Genomic DNA, 19,416 nt, shown 5'->3' with positions numbered 1-19,416 from the left:
AATTCGCAGAATTGCGCGGAATACTCGTGATGAGAAGTGATACCAACCCAACATTATTTTAACCTTTACAGTTTAGCCAACATAAAAAAATAAAAATTTAAATTACATCTTTATATCTAGGTATTATCTAAACAAATTCAATTAAGATTAAATAAAAAATTATTAATTAAAATTGATAATTAGATTGAGAGAGGAGACTAAAATAATATTAATAAATCTATTTTAAAATACTATTAAGGTGCGGTTAGAAAATATGTATATGTAAACTTTTTTAGCTTTTAAAATCGCCACGCAGCGCTGCAATCGCTACTCACACATTCATAAACGATTCGTGTCAGTGTTCGTTCAATTAAACTAACCTAAAAATGTGTGAACTTGAAAATTTTATAATTATTATACAGAAATGTTGTAGTTTTTTTCAATTCTTTTCACATTATCCAGAATTTTTACTAAAGAATAATATTTCCAATAAACGATCTTAACATTTTTTTTTATTTCTTCTAATTGTAAAATCAAAATAATAACTACGTTGTTAAAAGTGTCTTGTCAAACATCCATAACTATATAAACACTAACAATAAACATAATAAACAATTATGAATTATTAAGTAAAATTAAATGTCCCCGGTATGGTCAGTATTTTGAAATCATTCTCTAATGGAAAAAGAAAATGTGTTTGGTAGCGTGATGTGCGTGAGATAAAAAATGAATCATACATGGAAGCTACTTTGCTTTGTGAGTAAAAAGATGAGCATTACAATTTAATTATTGTTATTTTCATAAAATATAAATGAATCCTCTACACTAGGATGGCTCAGTATCGAATGTAATAACAATTTAAATTTTTGACTCTCAAGACTCAATCTTTTGAAAATAAAGAAACTGTATATTTGTTTTAAAAGTGAAAATTTGATCGATTTGATCTATTCTGCATCTCTTCTGGAATCAAGAATTGTTTAAATACTTCATGCTTATCTCCTTTCTATGAATTCATTATCAATAATCCTAGCAGTCAATAAAAAGGTCAAGTTAATTGCTCAGGGTGAGTATACTTTTTTATGTTTTAAATTATTTTTCTGAATTAAAATTCAAGTTTTCAAGGCTAAAGTTCTATTACGTTTTGAGTTTTTGTCATTTTTTTCTTATATTTTCCTTTCTAGAAAAAAAATCTCCATTTGAAATATTTTTTTAGAGACTGTATTCCTTTCTTTTGCCGGTCAAACGTGAAACTTGTTTCCACTTTTTTTTTCTTTCTTTATTCATGCGCGAATTATTCGGTTGAATGACGTGGCCCGGACAAAACAAAAGGAATTTTTCTATTTCGTGTTGGAGTCATCAGTCTTTTATAAAACAATTTACCATTATCAATAATTTAGAAGTATGACATATTCTTATTATAGAGGAAAATCAATTTACAATTCTAACTTTCGATCTCCAGTTTAAATTAATTTTTAGTGGAAAAAAAGTTTATAACAAAAATTTAAACTTAACTGTGAATAATTCGTTATTATTTTGAAAAACGATTTTATTTTAAAAGAAAGTAAATTCAATTTTAAGAATTTCAATAAGAATGAATAATTTTAAATTGAAAAAGAAAAAAAAACGATTTCACCTGTCTAAATATTATTATCTAGATTAATTTTCATTTTATGTTTATCTTATCTTTCAGAAGAATTGATATTTTTTAATATTCATCGACAATGTCTGCAAAACGTGATTTACCCGCTGAAAAATCAACTAAACGATCAAATAAAAGTAGAAAAAATGCTGCCGAATATCAAGAGCGAGTACTCAATCAAGTTCGTGAAATGTTTGATTCTATTTTAGAACCAGACGTTATTTTATCAGTTGTTCAAAACTGTAACTGGAAATGTAAGTCTTATTTTTAACTATATATGCAAAAGAAAAATATTTATTGCGCATTATTTATGTAATAACGTGTACGTTTTTAGTTTTAACACGTAAGCCGTGTAGAGTATTAAAAAAAATTTCTATGAGAAAAAAAGTAATAGTTCTAAAAGTGTTTAGAAATAATTAAATAGAAAAGGTGTTTTGATCGGGAAATCAATTTTTTAAATTGAAATTTTTAATATGATAAAATTAGTAATATATTTGCTGACGATAAAACAATGCAATTGATTATCTGATATTTTATTTTGCAGTACAACCGTCCATTGAATATTTGATTAGCTTATCGGCGAATATCAACACTTCCAAAGAGAGTGGCAGTAATTTTACCAATTTTGACGAAGATATTGAAAAAGAAGAGGAAGGTGCGGTGGCAAGCAGTAATTCAAACAGAAATTCAAGTCCGGAGGAGGATGCTTTTGAAGTCGACACTGATTTCACGTATTTAAATATTGACGACGAGGAATTACAAAAGCAAAAAGATGAATTCAAAAGGTTTGAATTAATGCGAAAACACGGTCAGGATTGTACTGAAAATACTCCACTTTCAGACTTCCAAGATGCTGATTCATTTTTTGACAATTTCTTTGATAATTTCGCCTCTTCTATGAATAAAGAAGAAGCATCATCAACAACTGGCAGTGATAGACCTGGTAGTTCACGTCAATTTTTAAATCAAGGAGACAATTTAAAAGCAGATGAACGACGCAAAACAGAAACTGAATCACTTTGCGGTTTAAAGGTTCAATATCGTTTTGGAGGTCCCGAGGCTAGTTCCGATGACGACGCCGATGTGGTAATTGAAAAGGAAAGTAGCAATGAAACAATAACAAATCCCGAGAGTACATTGACAAACGTTTGTCAATTTTTGTCACAATCAACTGAAAGTTCACCGAAAACAACATTCCCCCAGGTCGAAATGATTAGCACCGCTTCGCCCTCATCATCGCCTGAAAAATTCAAGGCCGGTTTCAATGCCACACAAAGTCGAATTAAATCAACAATTCAACGAGGTTTTAAAATAATGGTGATAGTGCGCGGACTTCCGGGTAGTGGAAAAACTTATCTCGCAAGAAGTATTGCTCAATTGGCCGACGAAGATAATCCTGCTCAATTTATTTTCAGCACTGATGATTATTTCATGAAAAAGGGACGAATTTATGATTTTGATCTAAGAAAATTGGACGATGCTCATACATTTAATCAGAAACGTGTTTTAAAAGCAGTGACAAATGGAATTAGTCCAATAATTGTTGATAATACCAATACTCAATGTTGGGAAATGAAACCGTATGTGATTTTTGCTGTGAAATATGGTTATTTTCTTGAAGTTCTCGAACCGAATACACGCTGGGCAAATAATGTGAATGAATTAACAAAAAGAAATATACACAATGTGCCAAAGTTTACAATTCAAAAAATATTGGAACGCTACGAGAAAAACATCACTGCGGGTAAATTGTTAAAAACATTTGTCTTGAAATACGATTCCAGTAATACTCCACCACAGCCATGTAGTAATGATAGTTTAGCCAAGAAGAAGAAGGAAACTACGGAGAATGTTAAGATCAAGAATATTCAACGCAAGAATAAAATTGTCGACGCTGAGAAAAAATTGGAACCTCATGTTCCCGTTAGTGTATCAACAGCGACGGTCGTCGATTCCGTTAAAATTCCAGAGAACGAAAATTTAACAGCTCTGCAACTCGCTCTCAAAACCTTCGGCGGTGAGGACGACGATCTATCGCCAAAGGCAAACGCACAAGATTTAATCCAGGACAAATGGGACGAAAATGGCACAAGCTGGGAAGATGAGCAACAAAAAATGGAAATCAACAATCAAGAATCAAACAATTTAAGAGAAACCCTCAACTTAGAATCGTCCAGTTATCGTCCATTTGTATTGAAAGTTGCCGAAAACGTAATGAACGTTCACGAAGTAAACGAAGTGCATTCAAACCTCGGTGCCATTGGTTCCGAGCGTAAGAACAGTTTCATCAAAAATTCCCCACCAAATTCTTCCGAACTCGACAATAAAAATGTTCTCTCACAATGCTGGGATTTCACTCTCCTCCTCGACGGACGACAAATTCACAGTGTCGCTCCCGAGAACGAAAATAAATCCCCCAACGAAGAAATTGACGACAGTCCCGAAAATTCCACAACATCACCATCATCAATTCAATCGGAAAAAAGTCCGACCGAAGAATTAAAAGAGGCTGCCAACGATAAAGATTCACCCGACAGTGGCACAAAATCCTCCACCACCGAATCTTTCGAACACATCGATTCCAACAGTGAAGATTCGTCATTCGAAATTCGTGATCTAACCGACACAAAGGAAACAACAGAAAACGAAGAAGCTACAAAAAATTTCGAAACTGAGCAAACTAATGACGATTCCGAAGAAAAAGTAAGTTTCGGTTCAATTATCAAGTTCATCAAAAAATCATTTTTAGGCAACTCAAATAAGAATCTTCCCGATGATTCAGAAATTGTCATCGACTCACTAAGTGAAAAATTACATTCGCCCGTCAAGGATCACGATTACTGTAAAACAAAAAATCTCCAATACGAACACTTTAGTATGCCACTTAGTGATCATGACTATTCGAAAACTTCCGAAGACACCGAAACAAATTCAAACAAAGTAAAAATAAACTTAAATGACAGTTTAAGTAAAAAACTCACCGAATTTTCCCCAGACTCTCCAAATAATTCCCATTTAGTCTACGAATCTCAGGGCAATTTCAAATGTATCGATAATGAAATAGAATTTCAAGATTCTTCCGAAAGTTTCGTCGACATTTCCACTGGGAACGAGGAAAAAGTATTATCAAATTTCGAGAAATTAGTTTCCATTTTATCTGAACCGAGAGAAAATTTAGAAACACTTGGCTCTAAATTCGATGCAATAAATTTTAACGAGGAAAATGAGAAATTAATTCTCGAAGAGAAGGAAATACCGTATAAAGATGGAAATATTCCCGAAACACTTCTTCTTCCACTAGAAAATGAACTTCCAATAAAAAAGAAGTCTGAAGAATACGACAATATTAACGCAATTTCATGGAAAGAATCGCCATTTCCGATCTATTGCTCCGAACCACCGAAAAATGTGGAAGAATTAAAAATAATTGACACTGTTGAGGCGGGGACAAATACGGATATCTATGATTTTAATGTACTATTCGTCGGCGGGACAAATGAACCCGGTTATAAAAGAATGGATGTCTTCAATCGAAGTATCAACGAGGGACAAGTTCCAAATTTCGAGACACCACCGCCGAGAAAATTGAAACTCGACAAAAGTTCCATGACAGACGAAGTTGATATTTTGTTACATTTCCCCAAGGAGAATGCCGAAGAAGCTGAAATTCAGGGTTTAATTGACATGTTTCCGGATATTTCCCGAGATTACATAGTCGATGTTTTTAAAAATTTGTGTAAAGGCGACTCACATTGGGCGATTGATTTACTTCTCGACGGTGTGCCATGGGATGGAATAATAAAGTCAAAGGTTTCGGAATCACCATCGTCGCCGACAGTTCGAAAATCGGAGAATTCTAAGTCACTGAACATTGATTCGAACGAAAATGGTTGTCAAAATCGTAGAAAGGAAAAATCTCTCGTCACTGAAGATATTTTGGCATTGCAGAAGCATCTCGAGGAGAAGGTGACGATGAGTGAGGCGTCTTATCATCCACATACGTTGCGCGTGAGAAAATGGAGGAATGGCGAACCAGATGTTTCCACTGAGGAGATTATTAAGGAGCAAGCGAAAAATAAAGATTTTCTTCAGTTTGCCAGTGATTCGAATTCAGTGTCGCCGACAAATTCCGATGAGAATAATGTAAAGGAGAAAGATGAGAGTGACAGTGATGAATCGTCGGAATCTGATGAAACAATGGCATTCGATTTGGGTTGGGAATTTATTAAAAATCTTGAATCACAATTTGGTAATAATGATTTTCATATGCCTGACGGTCTATTCCCAGTGATTCAATTGAAGAAATCATTGGCACAAGAAATTTATGCTCTTTGGATTGAATCGATGCAGCAGCAAATGGATGATCAGCAGGAGCAATTGGATGCAATGATTGCAAAAGGTAAGAATTTTATTTTTTAAAACTTGATTCATTAAATTATGATTCAATGAATTTCAATTTTAATTGCCCTCCAATTAATTAATTAATAGTATAGAAAATGAATTAATAATTAAATAATAACGAAATAATTAATTAAATTTGTTATTAATCATTATTCATTTCTTTTTCAAAGACGCCGAATATGCAAAATCGTTGGAAGAAGCAGAAGCTAAAGCTTTTAATGAATCGAAAGCTCCAAGTTTGAATGAAGTCATGGATATGGAATTAGCTCTAGGAGTTTATAAAAATGACCTGGTAATATTAATAACAATAATTAAAATACTTAATTTTTATTTAACTTAACTTCATTTTTGTTTTAATTTTTATTTCATTTATTAAGTTAAATTTAAATTAAATACAATAATAATATTTTGAAAACATTTTGAGATAATTTTACAGAGTGATTTGAAAATATTAGATTATGAAAAAGTTTTTTCTAAAATACATTTTATATTCCAGTTTATTTTCTAATTTTTGTGTTTTCAATGAAGTTTAATTTCTAAATATTTTTATTCTAATTAAATTCAATTATTTCTAATTATTTTTTTTCTTATGAAGTTAATTGTCTAATTTTTGCATGTCTATCGAAATTGAATCTCTAAATTTTGTATTATCTTCTTAAAATTAAATTAATTTTAAAAAATTTAAATACTCTTTCATAGAATAAAAAAAAAATGATCGTAGACGTAATTTCAAAACAAGAATATCTTGAAAATAATAATAATAATAAATATTTCACAGAAAAAGCAGCAAGCGAGAGAAACTTCAAACGATTTGGCGTCTCGTTTAACGAGACAAATGTTAAATGAAATGTTCCCAAATTTTGATCCCGAAACATTGAGCGAAATTTTAAAGGCACATAATGGAAATTTCAACGAGACTGTCGAAGTTTTAGAGGCGAGCACAGGACAATCTTTAAGCTCAACAGATGCTTTAGATAAACAAAACAGTATAATTGCAAAACTAAAACAGCAAAGTTTGTCGAAAGAGGTAAAAATTATTTAAAAAATCATTTATTTATTGAAAAATCAGTTAATAAATTTTTGAAATTAAATCAATTACAAATTTTTATAAAAATTGTTTTCTTCATTTTTTATTTAATTAAAAATAAAAAATAACAAAAAAATATCATTTTTGAACAAAAATTTTACAAATTTTCAGGATTCAAAATCGACAAAAGCAACGAGTTCAAAAACTACAAATTCAGAGTCTAACGAATTGACATATGAGCAGGTATTGGGTTCTGCTTATTCATCGAGAAGAGAAGCAGAAAGAGAATTTTCATTGCGTAATGAAAATTTTAATAAAGCAGCTACAGCCCATAGAAATGGAAATCCTGCTGTTGCTTCATATTATTCTGAAATGGTAACTCTAATTTTTAGTTTATTTTTAATTGTCAAAAAATAGCCGAGAAAATGAAAAACGAGGGAAATAATTTATGAAATTTTCATTACAGGCTAAATTACATTCGAAGAAAATGGAAAGTGCCAATTCAGCGGCGGCTAGTGCATTCCTAGCGGCTCAAACTCACATTTTAGGCGAGGAAAACACTCTGGATTTACATAATTTATTTGTCCCAGAAGCATTGCAGGCACTTGATATATTTTTGGATCATCAATTGGAACTTTTAAATAGTCGAAATAAAAGATCAGTGGAAATATTAATTGTTACTGGTCGTGGTGCTCGGAGCAGTAATAATAAAAGCAAAATAAAACCTGCGGTATCGAAAAGACTTACTAGCAGAAATATTGGGTAATATTTCATAAATATTCTTTAATTTATTGAATAAATATTTATCAATTAATAAATAATTTTATAATTTTTATTAATTCATAATTTTATTCATAATTTAATAAATTATTTTATTTATTATTTAATTTATAAATATTTTATCAAACAGTAATTAAAATAATTTTCTTCAATTCTTTCAGTTTTACCGAAATGAATCCTGGATGTTTGAAAGTGAGACTCTATCGACGTAACTCTTCTACGTAGATATTCTTCATACAGAAATAATTTTTAATCCTAATTTAATCGAGTTATACATTAAAAAAAAATATTTTTCCAAAAATCCTATTTTCGTATTTTGTAAGGTTTTTTCTTCGTTATTTTTTCTAGATTGTATAAAGACAATTTAATATCGAGTCCTTCGTAAAATGAAGTTCTCTCAACCTCATTAATGAGTACATCGAATTAATAATATAACTGCATATATTTGAAAAGAATTGCAGATAAAAAAAAAGAGAATGTTCTTTTTCAAAAAAGAAAAAGAATGATAATATAAGCCTTACAAATTTTATATACGAAAGAAAGATTGAGGAATATTTTTCCATTATAGTTTTTATACGAAATTATTATGGATTGTTTGAGAGGTAATACTTTCGTTTTATATATAACATTTAATCGTCAATGATCATTTATTAATTATTTTTTATTAAATTGAAACCTATTTTACGAATTTGAGAAAAATTATTTTTTTATATTATATATATTATGCATGCTTGAAATTGATGTATTTTAATGATTTATTTTTTATTGGAATTTTTATAGTTCATTGTTTTTTTTTAAGATGAAGAAATATAATCGACTTTAATTATTCAGTTAATTTATAGGAAATTAAATGATTATGATTAAAAAAAATGAATCACTTAGATGTGCAAATAAACGTATTTTAAATAAATATATATTTTATAATCATCGATGAAAAAAAAAATGTTATTTTTAGTAATTTGAATAATGAATCATATCTACGATCAAATGCCGAAGAGTGTTAATTTTTTAAGTTCGTTAAAATGATATATTATATATGATATTGAAAAAAGTTATAATTATTACAAATTTGTGAAATTACATGTTTTTTAACTTTTATTGTGTAAATATTTTTTTAAAACCTTATTGTAAATAAATTATATAATCGTCATTTATGTCATTGAAGTTATTCATTGGTAAATTTAGTAAAAAAAAAAGAAATTTAATTTAGAAACATTAAATATTTAATAAAATGAAATAAAATTTAATATTAAATATTAAATAATATTTCATTTATAAATAATAGACAATAGATTTTTTAATCATTATTTATTTTTCATAAAATATTTAAAAGCACAACATTTAAATATTAAATATCTTAAAATTCGATTTTCGAAGATTTTTTGCGAATATATAAATACAATTTTTTTTTTATTTCGAAATCTTAACAATAGGTGATAAAATTTTTTCACATTCATTACCAGACATTTATATAGAAAATAATTTGTTTCTATGACAAACATACAAAAATTATTCATAAAATACGCACTCATTTAGAAGACGTAACATTAAATCCACACGATTTTAATTTTTAAGTTTGTAAATAAATAAAATTAAATAAAAAAAATTTTTAAAATCACATTTCAAAAAAAAATAAAATTTATGATCGTATGTAAAAATTAATAAATATATAAAATTATTATTGCACGTAATTTTTGTCGTTAAAAGCTTTTTCAATAATTTTTGATTAATCTCAAATAAAGCGATAATTTTTCGATGGTACTTTTCAGTATTATAATAACATTGTAATTAATTTTAATATTTTATTTTAACTTCTTCCTTTTTTTAAGAAAAATATCACACATTAAAATTTATGTAATTAAAATATCGTTTATAGAAGAGAAAAATTATTCAACCATCAAGCAAAAAACTATTTTTCTCTATTGTCTTTTTTCCAGTTTTCTTATTATAGCCAATTTGTTAATTATTCGCAATATAAAGCGAAATTTTCCCAAGAACACAGTGGTTTTGTGTATAAATCCTTTTCTTTGTAAGAGTAAGTTGTATTAAAATTAGTCAGATCTTTTTCTTCTAACGAAAAAAAAGAAGGCACATGTATATTTTTTTTTTGTAAATATTATAAAAAATGTAGGAAATATTTAAAATCTTATACTCGACTGCTAGTCGGTGTATTTGATAATTTTCTCTTCCGATGATGATCCCCGGAATTACTGTTAATACTCGAAGAATATTTAAATCTTTCTCGTGATCTTTCCGCTTCTCTCTTTATTATTAACTCTTCAGTCAAAAATGCTTCTCGCTTTATACTCTCTCGTAATTTTCTCGGCTTTTCCGAAAGACACCATTGAACAGTCATAGTCAATAATCCCACGACATTCTGATGAATTTATTAATTAAATATTAAATAAATTAATTGAATTACCATTCAGACAAATTTATCATTTAAATTTAAATATTAAATAAATTAACTAAATTAAAGAAATTAAAGATTTCTGTAATGAATCTTAAATGAAAATAACAAATAGAAGCTATTAAATGAAATAAAATTTTGTTTTAATTAAAAAAGAAATTAAAGAATTAAATATAATTGAATTACCTGGAAGACGACAATAAAAGCCAATCTGACAGCTAAAATGTGCCAATAAATAGTTGGTCGTTTATAAGGTAAATCAGGATGATCCGGAGGATTTCTGTACTCCGGATAACGACAGGAAGAGACATTTGAAAAAATCGATGTCGTTGGAGCAGTTCCTTCTTTAAAGTCGACAGTATCAAAATAGGCGAGGCTGTGATTTAAAAATCCAATGTCAGTTTTATTTGTACTCACAACTGCCATGTAAACAAGACGTGGAATCCAGTTCGATGAAAAAGCAATGATAAATGCCTGCAAAAAATAGATCTAATAAAAAAGTCTATTCTTCTCAATTTGTACGAGAAATAAAGAATTTAGAAAAATATTTCTTTTAAAATACTAACATTCGTAATAACGGAAATTCTTGCAAGTCCATGAAGAATTCGTGCCCAAATTCCAATGTCAGTGACACGTCGAGGAACTGGTCGGCGATAATGTCGAAGAAATTTCGTCGCATCGAGACGCATTTCAAGAACGTTATTTGCTAATGCAAAAAATGGCGCCAGAGGAAATGCCACGACAAATAATGTTACAAATCCAAATTGTATGACTATCTCCAAATATTCATCGTACAATCCTCGAGGACCTGTGGTATAAAATTTGCAAATTTTTAATTACAATTATTCTATTCTAATAAAATAATTGTACAGTAAATCTATAATGTAAAAATTAATTTATAATGTAATTTTGCAATAATTACTCCAATCGAGAAGTTTTAAGTCACGAATCCACTGTCGACGTGGAGTAATTGGATCCTTTTGCATTAATCCAGTGTGAATTCGAAATAATGCCCACCATTTATATAGAACTGGAAAAATCATTTCCATTGCACTGCTTAACGCCTGCTTTCCGACCATTATAATTGTAAGTTGAATACAGAGTTCCAATAAACATCCTCCAGGTGAACATTCCTCCTGTCTGCATGAAAATATATTAATTAATTAAAAACAATTTGGAAATTTTTCGTTTCTCAATAATTCTAATTAAAAATATTTTTAGAAAATATTTTTTAATAAACTTATATAGTAAATATATTCTAATAAATTTTTTTAGTAAATATTTTCAAATACATTTTTCGAGTAAAAAATTGAATTTTAAAATATTCAAGAAAACTTTTGAATTATTTAAAGTTTACTGGAAAAATGTGTATTTAAATAGAAATACTTTTAATATTAGTAGGTATTTAAAAGAGAATTTTAAGTTTCTGATTGAAATTTTTTTTTTACCTGAATCCAAGAATGCGATTGTACTTTTTCGGATAACCGACAAATTTTCCCTTGAGGAAAACTATGTAAAAAATTGAAGCGTAGTAGTTAACGAATTGAAATAAATAAACTTTTAGTGTAAGACTATCGTCGAATTCAGCCTGAGTTCGCAGCAATTCCATTTCTGTCAAATAAACCGCCAGCCAGTCGTAGAAATAGTTCAATATCAAAATACAAACCTGTAAAGTAGAAAATTACGGTAAAAATTGATTTTTAAATTGGCAACAATAATGGAAAATAATAATAATAAAATGTAAAAAAAAGAATTTACCAAATTAATAGCAGCTGCGATCGCTGGTAATGCGAACAATTTATAACTTGTCGAATCGAATTCCCTTCCAAATAGAGAGGTAGACGTTATCATAGACATACGATACAAAACAACAGCAAAAACTGCAGCAATAGCAACAGTTGTTAACAAAACAACAATAGAAAAACTAATAAACGTTGCAGGTACTCGTACTTTCCAAAAACTCACGTGAGGCTCCACTTCTCCCGTTATGATATTTACCTGAAAAATAAGAATGCAAAATCAAAATCAATTTTCCAACGTAAATCGTAAACCAAAACAGCATAAGAATATCAAAATGTAAGATAATAAATTATTAAATAATAAATTATAAAGACTCACTTTTTCCTTAACTTGAAAAAATGTTGTTTTCGATAGAGCTTTAAGATATTGTGGTCGCGGATGTTCAGCTGTTCGATCCCAATCAACTAAACCCCATCGATAACTCAATTCCGCGGAACGTCGTTTCCAAAGTTCAAGATACAAAACTGACCAGAAACACATAAAGACTGCGAATGCCAAAGTTGCTGAATTATCAAATAGGGATGTGATTTTTGATAAAAGACAAGTTTCACTTAAACGCCAATAATCACAGGTTTTATCACATTGAGGGCACATTATTACATTTTCCGCCCATGGAGCGCACGCTTCTTTGGTTAATTGATTGAAATTTAAAGTAATTACACCTGCAATTAAAATAAAAGATTTAAAGATTTTTAATTATTACAAATCCGTTAACTTGAAATAAATAAATAAAATATAAAGTAGATTTAAAGATTTTTAATTATTAGAAATCCGTTAACTTGAAATAAATAAATAAAATATAAAGTAAATTTTCATATTTTTGCAAATTTAATAAATTAAATCGATTTTTTTTTCTGCTTCTGCTCTGTTGTGAAAATGTAATTAAATTAATGTATTTTTTATTCAATATTCAATTATTAAATTCTTTTCATTTACTGAAAACTATCTTTTTTTACCGTAAAAAAAGCAGAGAAGGCCAGCTATACTTGCTGGTATCAGCATGTACGTATAAAAACCAAGCCATGCAAAATACATGGCAAAATTTGTTCCAAAATATTCTTGAATTGTATCCAAAGGCTGTACGTTGATCCATTTTCTAATTGCCGACCATTCCTTGTATAATAATGCTCTGACTGTTCCCTTCTGTTTGTAATTACCCTAAAAGATAATTCAATTTTTTCAGCATCCTAAATTTCAATTTTCTGAAATTCTTTTTTCTTTAATATTTTTCTTTGAACTTTCTTTTATGTCTATTTTTTTTATTTTTTTTCAAATATAATAATGACTCACATCGTGCAGAGGATAAGCAGCTGAATAGACATTCTCCGACAAAAGTCTTTGTATTCCTTCCATTTGACGTTCCAAAATAAAAGCCACAATCATTATTCTAATGTGCGTTGGAAAGAAATTTTCATCGTCTATATTAAATCTGAAAATTAATTTCATTAAGAAAATTATTTATAAGAAATTATGAAATATATCGAAACTTTAATAAATTAATGGAAAACAGTAATAATTCATTTATAAATCAATGAAAAATAATAAAATGAAAGCATCAAATAAAAATTCAAATAAAAGCTTTGAAGGACAAATAGAAACTTTAAATAAAAACTTTGAACTCCAAATAGAAACTTTAAAAAAAAATTTCTAAACCAAAATAAAATAAAAATATTACAAATAATCCTTGTCTCTTGAAAATTCGGCTGAAAGTTGATATTCTCTTGGTGGAAACTTCTTTGGATCAAGTTGAGCGAAACTAAAAACCTTGTAGAACCAAGATTTGGCATCATCGAAAAAATCATTTGTATCCGTTTCTGATAATTCATCAGTCATTGAATGTTTAATTGGCATTCTTAATTTCATGATTTCACAGTATCTACACAGTACTTCCTGTTTTTTTTTATAAACACAATTTTTATTAGAAATATTTTAGAGTGATAAATTTTGAATTTTAAGTTTAAATTAAATATAAAGTTAAAAGTATATAAATACAAAAAAATGTTGTAAAAATGCAAAAATTCTGAAAAAATAAACGAAATATTTAAAATACAAATGTAAAAATACAATAAAGCAATATCTATATTAATAATGGTTGTATTTTGGTAATTGTTTGTTGTTGTTTGCTTTTTTGTTTCCTAACTTTTAAAAATAATTTTTCTTTATTAAATGTTTAAACTTTTAAAATTAATGTACTGAAAAATTTAATTCTTGGCAAGATTTTTATTAAATAATTTTTTAAAAATAATTTTACTGAAAATTTTGAAAATATGTAATTGAAATTTATAAAGAATTTTATTAAAAACTTTTAAGAACAATTGAATTGTTAAGAAAAATTTTATCTGAATTTTTGAAAATAATTGAATTGTTTCAAAGAATTTTTGAAAATAATTGATTTTTTTGAAGGAATTTTATTAAAAATTTTGAAAATAATTTTTATTAAAACTCTTGAAAATAATTGAATTTAAATAATATCATTAAAAATAATTGTATTCTTTCGAGAAATTTTTTTTAAATTTGTGTTGAAAATAATTGAATTCCTCCGAAACATTTCATTATTTATGAAAATAATTGAATTCCTTTGAAGGATTTTATTATTTATAAAAATATTTAATTCTTGCGAAGAATTTTCTTATTTATATAAATAATTGAATTGTTTCAAAGAATTTTATCTGAATTTTTGAAAATAATTGAATTGTTTCAAATAATTTTATCTGAATTTTTGAAAATAATTGATTCTTTTGAAGTAATTTTATTAAAAATTTTGAAAATAATGATTTTTTAAAAAGAATTTCATCAAAATTGTTTAAATTAATTGAATTTATATTAAAATTCTTGAAATATAAAAGAATTTATTTAATAAAAATAAAATTATTACAAAATAAAAACAATTATAAATTCTATACCTTTGATGCATTTATTTTGACAAATCCAAGGTGTCGATTCTGTTCGTATTCTAATTCTAAACCCTGTTCCATTAAACTATTTTCAAATTCTTCTCTTTTGCGAGCATGATTATGATTATTGTTATCAATGTATGCCAGGACAAAGTCTACCTTCTCGTCTTTCTCTTCATTCGGGTTATTATTCTGCTGAAACAAGCAAGAAATCAATTAAAACCTACTTAGTTAAACTCTTAAATTAATTACCATTAATTAGGCTATTTAATAAAATTCAAACATACAGCAGGAAGATTCATTTGAATTTGTTCTAAGGAAATCATTTTCGAAGTCAATCCCAAAGTGCTTTCATTTCCATTTTCGTGCATTCTATTATTATTAAAATTATCCATATTAACTTATTATTTTTAGGACTCCTTTTCTATTACTTTAATAAAAATAATAAATTATCCTCTCTATTTAATTAAAAATTGTCCTCCTTCTTTTTGGAAATAAATTGTGCTGTGAAAGGACATCAACAACATTAATAAAAAAAAAATAGTAAATTAATTTTATTGATGAATCATTCCACAAAAATGGGAAATTACTTTATAACCTTGATAAACAAGTTTTGGAGAATTATTTATAGAATATAATTATCTGCAAAAAAATTGATTTTTTATAATAAAAAAAAAGACTTTTAATATAAAACTATTAAAATTATATTATAACTTTTTAAAATAAAAATTTGTTTGTTTCTACTTATTTTGTTATTACAAAATTTAGAAAATAATTAAAATTAAAACTTACCATATTTATCACTTTCTATTTTACTGTTTGTATAAATATTTCAGATTAGAAACATAATCTAGTGCTTGTAAATATCACAGACATTATAGAACTTTTATTAAACAATTAAATTTGTTGTTTGTTTTAATTAATTTTAGTAAATTTATTGAAGTGTTTTGTTTAGTAAACTGAAGTAACTGAAGTATAACCGAAAGTAAAGGTGCATTCATTCCATAGGCGTAGTGTGTAAGCTCCTTTAAGGATCTACCCCTTTTTTAATCAAGTATCTAATTTATACTCGTCTGTGTCTATTTATAGATTACAAAATTTTTAGAACTTTATATGGAACATCAATATTTTTCAAACAATGGTTTGAACCGTTTGAACATTAATAAAAAATTTAAAAAATCATTTTTTAATTTCTTCAATTTCAAATAATAGCGCCAAGAGTATAGCGTGAAGTTGGCAGCGAAGCGAAGCAAGTGACGCTTGCGCACTTGCTTCAGTTGTCTGTCAAGTTTATTTGCGAGAAAATGTTTGTTGATAATTATTCTTTTCAAGATTAAATAACATTTATCAGTGTTGTGTTAAAAAGTGAATATACATAAATTAACGTCCAATTCTCGATAATTTGTTAAAGTTTTTTTTTTTGCCTCAGTTAATATCTAATATACTCGGTGACCGAAACATTCGAATACTTGTGACAATTTATAGGTTAGGTTCGTCTGTAAAATGGCAGATGTACGTGATATTTTGGATCTTGAAACTCCAACGACAGAATTAACGAAAGAAACAATTTTCGGCGAGAATAAAAAGGTGAGAAAAAGATATGATTATCGTGTTCCAAAACGACCCGAGGGGATGCATAGGGAAGTTTTTGCATTGCTTTGCAAAGACAACAACGATGTGCCACCATTGTATCCAACAGATACGAGCAAGGGTTATAAACAGGTAAAAGCACAATTGGGAATGAGAAAAGTAAGACCCTGGAAATGGACACCATTTACAAATCCTGCACGCACTGATGGAGCTATTTTTCATCATTGGCGACGTGTCGCCGATGTGGGAAATGAATATCCTTTCGCGAAATTTAACAAAAAAGTTCCCGTTCCGTCTTACACGAATGCAGAATATTTGCAACATTTAGTCGTAAATAATTGGTCACGCGCGGAAACTGATCATTTATTTGATTTGTGTCGAAGATTTGATCTTAGATTTATTGTCATTCATGATCGTTGGGATCGAACTAAATTTTCCGTCAAAACTGTCGAAGAATTGAAAGAGCGGTAAGTGCACTTTGTTTTTTTAAATTTCTTTCATTATTTTAAAATGATTTCTGTAAATTTTCTATTTTTATTTGTTTACAGATACTATCAGGTTTGTGGTTCGATAACAAAATCGAAATCACACTCGGAGAAGATTTACTCCTTTGACGGGGAGCATGAAAAGCACAGGAAGGAACAATTGAAAAAATTATTTGAACGCACACCGGAACAAGTTGAAGAGGAGCAAACTCTTCTTGCGGAATTACGTAAAATTGAGCAAAGAAAGAAGGAAAGAGATCGTAAAACACAGGATTTACAAAAATTAATAACCGCCGCTGATCATCAATCAGATCCAAGAAAAAGTGAACGAAAATCGTCTAAGAAAAATAGTAGTTCATCGAGAAATCGACCGAGTAAAGCCGATTCTTCTCATGTATGTAAATTATTATCATCATCATTTATTTACAAATCAGCAAACTTACACAAAACTCGAGTTTTAATTACTTATTTCAATTATTTATTATAATTATTTAATTAGAATTTACTTGAACTATTTATTCTAATTATTCATTTTAATTATTTATTCTAATTTTTCATTTTATTTTTTCTAATTATTCATTTAATTATTTATTCTAATTATTTATTTAATTAATTTATTTTAATCATTTAATTTCCATTAATCATTTTCTTTTAATAACATTCATAACGAACACGAATCATTAACCTCCGAGTCCTGTTGGTCTGTTACAAAAGACCATTAATTTTCAGGCCGTCGAATCAGCTGGAATCAAGTTTCCTGATTTTAAGAACAGTGGAGTTTCTCTTCGTTCACAGAGAATTAAATTACCGAGCAGTTTAGGTCAAAAGAAAATGAAGGGCATTGAACAAATGTTAACTGAATTACAGCTTGGTGAGAAATATATTTTTAATTGGCTCATTTACTTTTAAATATAGAATTTGAGACATTTCTAAGAATTATTTTCCAGGTTTGACGCTTAAAACATTTTTATATTTATTGTTAATTAATAGAAGTTATCAATTTAATAATAATTAAATTTTTTATTTATTTTACATATAATCCTAACATTAAATCAAGTTTATTATTTTTTGAAATTTTTAAAAATGATAAGAAATTTATCAATTTTGAATAAATTTTATTTATTATTATCTATGTGAGTTTTTCTAAACATCGAATTTGATGAATTTTGATAATTTTGATGAATTTTTAGCATTATTTTTATAAATATTTTTATCTTAGAATTAAATCCACCACCAACGGAACAAATTTGTCAACAATTCAATGAACTTCGCAGTGATATTGTACTTCATTATGAATTACGAGGAGCATTGACAACCTGTGATTATGAATTGCAATCTTTGAGGCATCAGTATGAAGCTCTCGTACCCGGAAAGGTAATTAAATTTCTGAATTTCTTTGATTTTAATGATCCGAAAGTTCTGAACTTTCAAATAAATGAAATTTATTCATTTCTTCTTTAAACTAAATTTTTATTGCAATAATTTGATTTAACAATGAAGAAAAATAAAGTATAAAGTTTCTAAATGTAAAATTTAACTTTCAACTTTTATTACAATCAGTAATTTGTGATAATATTTGTAATAAAAAATACTTCAAATTTTTAAAGTTTAGAACTTGCGGATCACTGATTTTAAGATTAATTTTAAAAATTATATAATAATTGTATTTTAATAAACAAAAATATTTTCATTACAATGAAAGGATTGTAAATTAATTTTATTATTTAATTTGATTTTTTACAAATTTTAATTAAATTGATGAATTTTTTCGATTTTAGGATTCGTTTTAAAAATTATTATAAAAAAAATATTTTCACAACAATGAAATTATTGTAAAATAATTTTCCACATTTTTATTGTTTCTTTTTTTTGCAGACCTTAACAATCCCGACGGCTCTTTTGCCGAAAACAGAACCGGAAGTTAAATCAGATATTATTGATGTTGTAGGATCTCCTAGTATGCCAAATGTTGGACATTAATTTTGTCGACGAGATTGTAAATCTGTGTATACATACTTTAGATTAATTTAATTACTATTTTAAATATTAAGACTTAATTGGAGAAAAATTATTTTTCTTCGTCTTTTTTTTGTGAAATTCCAAATGTTCAACTGAATGAAATTTCTCAATTTCCATTAGTTAAGATTATGATTATAATTATTTCGTTCAAAGAAAGAATATTTTGCTTTCTTGATAAATTAAATTTTATTTTTCATTACGCTAGAATTTTTTATTAGAAGAAGAAATTTCATTCAGAACATTTGGAATTTTAGGAAAATTACGTCATTGTATATTTTATTTTCTGTCTTGTCACTTAAAGCAGAAAATAAAAAGAAAGTGTACTTGACTCTCATTTTTAATGTTTAATTATTGTAGACTGTGATTACAAAAAAAACTCATTAAGAGTTTTT

At 27.4% G+C, this 19,416-nt stretch overlaps 3 protein-coding genes across 7 annotated transcripts; 2 read left to right on the top strand and 1 right to left on the bottom strand.

Annotated features, from left to right (window-relative positions):
- The first annotated feature begins 330 nt into the window (after positions 1 to 330).
- LOC122509356 (NEDD4-binding protein 2) lies at positions 331 to 8,924 on the top strand. 3 transcript variants are annotated; one of them, XM_043623354.1, is made up of 8 exons: positions 331 to 735; positions 1,670 to 1,872; positions 2,163 to 6,017; positions 6,190 to 6,311; positions 6,798 to 7,046; positions 7,218 to 7,421; positions 7,513 to 7,808; positions 7,988 to 8,924. In XM_043623354.1, exons 2-8 carry the CDS (start codon positions 1,701 to 1,703, stop codon positions 8,049 to 8,051), a joined length of 4,962 nt encoding a protein of 1,653 aa, XP_043479289.1. In that variant the 5' UTR covers positions 331 to 735; positions 1,670 to 1,700; the 3' UTR covers positions 8,052 to 8,924. The 3 variants fall into 3 exon arrangements, with proteins under 3 accessions (XP_043479289.1, XP_043479288.1, XP_043479286.1); XM_043623353.1 differs by having other exon boundaries at positions 331 to 1,042; positions 1,673 to 1,872; XM_043623351.1 differs by having other exon boundaries at positions 331 to 1,042.
- A 311-nt stretch (positions 8,925 to 9,235) lies between these two features.
- LOC122509444 (anoctamin-5-like) lies at positions 9,236 to 15,899 on the bottom strand. Of its 2 annotated transcripts, none has more exons than XM_043623541.1 (13): positions 15,723 to 15,899; positions 15,218 to 15,434; positions 14,940 to 15,125; positions 13,712 to 13,926; positions 13,327 to 13,465; positions 12,993 to 13,194; positions 12,355 to 12,698; positions 11,995 to 12,234; positions 11,685 to 11,902; positions 11,159 to 11,376; positions 10,803 to 11,044; positions 10,423 to 10,710; positions 9,236 to 10,203 (listed from the first exon to the last, which is right to left on the bottom strand). In XM_043623541.1, the coding sequence occupies exons 2-13, from the start codon at positions 15,323 to 15,325 to the stop codon at positions 9,973 to 9,975; spliced, it is 2,631 nt and encodes an 876-aa protein (XP_043479476.1). In that variant the 5' UTR covers positions 15,326 to 15,434; positions 15,723 to 15,899; the 3' UTR covers positions 9,236 to 9,972. The 2 variants fall into 2 exon arrangements, with proteins under 2 accessions (XP_043479476.1, XP_043479477.1); XM_043623542.1 differs by having other exon boundaries at positions 9,237 to 10,203; positions 14,940 to 15,122.
- Positions 15,900 to 16,204: 305 nt separating this feature from the next.
- Positions 16,205 to 19,153, top strand: LOC122509457 (DNA methyltransferase 1-associated protein 1). 2 transcript variants are annotated; one of them, XM_043623562.1, is made up of 5 exons: positions 16,205 to 16,987; positions 17,069 to 17,399; positions 17,720 to 17,876; positions 18,225 to 18,379; positions 18,881 to 19,153. In XM_043623562.1, exons 1-5 carry the CDS (start codon positions 16,434 to 16,436, stop codon positions 18,983 to 18,985), a joined length of 1,302 nt encoding a protein of 433 aa, XP_043479497.1. In that variant the 5' UTR covers positions 16,205 to 16,433; the 3' UTR covers positions 18,986 to 19,153. The 2 variants fall into 2 exon arrangements, with proteins under 2 accessions (XP_043479497.1, XP_043479499.1); XM_043623564.1 differs by having other exon boundaries at positions 17,735 to 17,876; positions 18,881 to 19,152.
- The last annotated feature ends 263 nt before the right edge of the window (positions 19,154 to 19,416 follow it).

This window comes from Leptopilina heterotoma, unplaced genomic scaffold (assembly GCF_015476425.1).
Source record: "Leptopilina heterotoma isolate Lh14 unplaced genomic scaffold, ASM1547642v1 Lhet_60, whole genome shotgun sequence".
Taxonomy (NCBI): domain Eukaryota; kingdom Metazoa; phylum Arthropoda; class Insecta; order Hymenoptera; family Figitidae; genus Leptopilina; species Leptopilina heterotoma.
This window is presented reverse-complemented; position numbering and strand designations above follow the sequence as displayed.

Coding starts and splice junctions, on each gene's coding strand:
- LOC122509457 (XM_043623562.1), top strand. CDS start 16,434: ATGGCAGATGTACGTGATATTTTGGATCTTGAAACTCCAACGACAGAA. Junction 17,400..17,719: donor GTAAAGCCGATTCTTCTCAT/GTATGTAAATTA, acceptor CTGTTACAAAAG/ACCATTAATTTTCAGGCCGT. Junction 17,877..18,224: donor GTTAACTGAATTACAGCTTG/GTGAGAAATATA, acceptor TTTTTATCTTAG/AATTAAATCCACCACCAACG.
- LOC122509356 (XM_043623354.1), top strand. CDS start 1,701: ATGTCTGCAAAACGTGATTTACCCGCTGAAAAATCAACTAAACGATCA. Junction 1,873..2,162: donor TCAAAACTGTAACTGGAAAT/GTAAGTCTTATT, acceptor TTTATTTTGCAG/TACAACCGTCCATTGAATAT. Junction 7,809..7,987: donor CTTACTAGCAGAAATATTGG/GTAATATTTCAT, acceptor CAATTCTTTCAG/TTTTACCGAAATGAATCCTG.
- LOC122509444 (XM_043623541.1), bottom strand. CDS start 15,325: ATGGATAATTTTAATAATAATAGAATGCACGAAAATGGAAATGAAAGC. Junction 12,699..12,992: donor CCTTCTCTGCTTTTTTTACG/GTAAAAAAAGAT, acceptor TTTTAATTGCAG/GTGTAATTACTTTAAATTTC. Junction 11,377..11,684: donor AATCGCATTCTTGGATTCAG/GTAAAAAAAAAA, acceptor ATTTTCATGCAG/ACAGGAGGAATGTTCACCTG.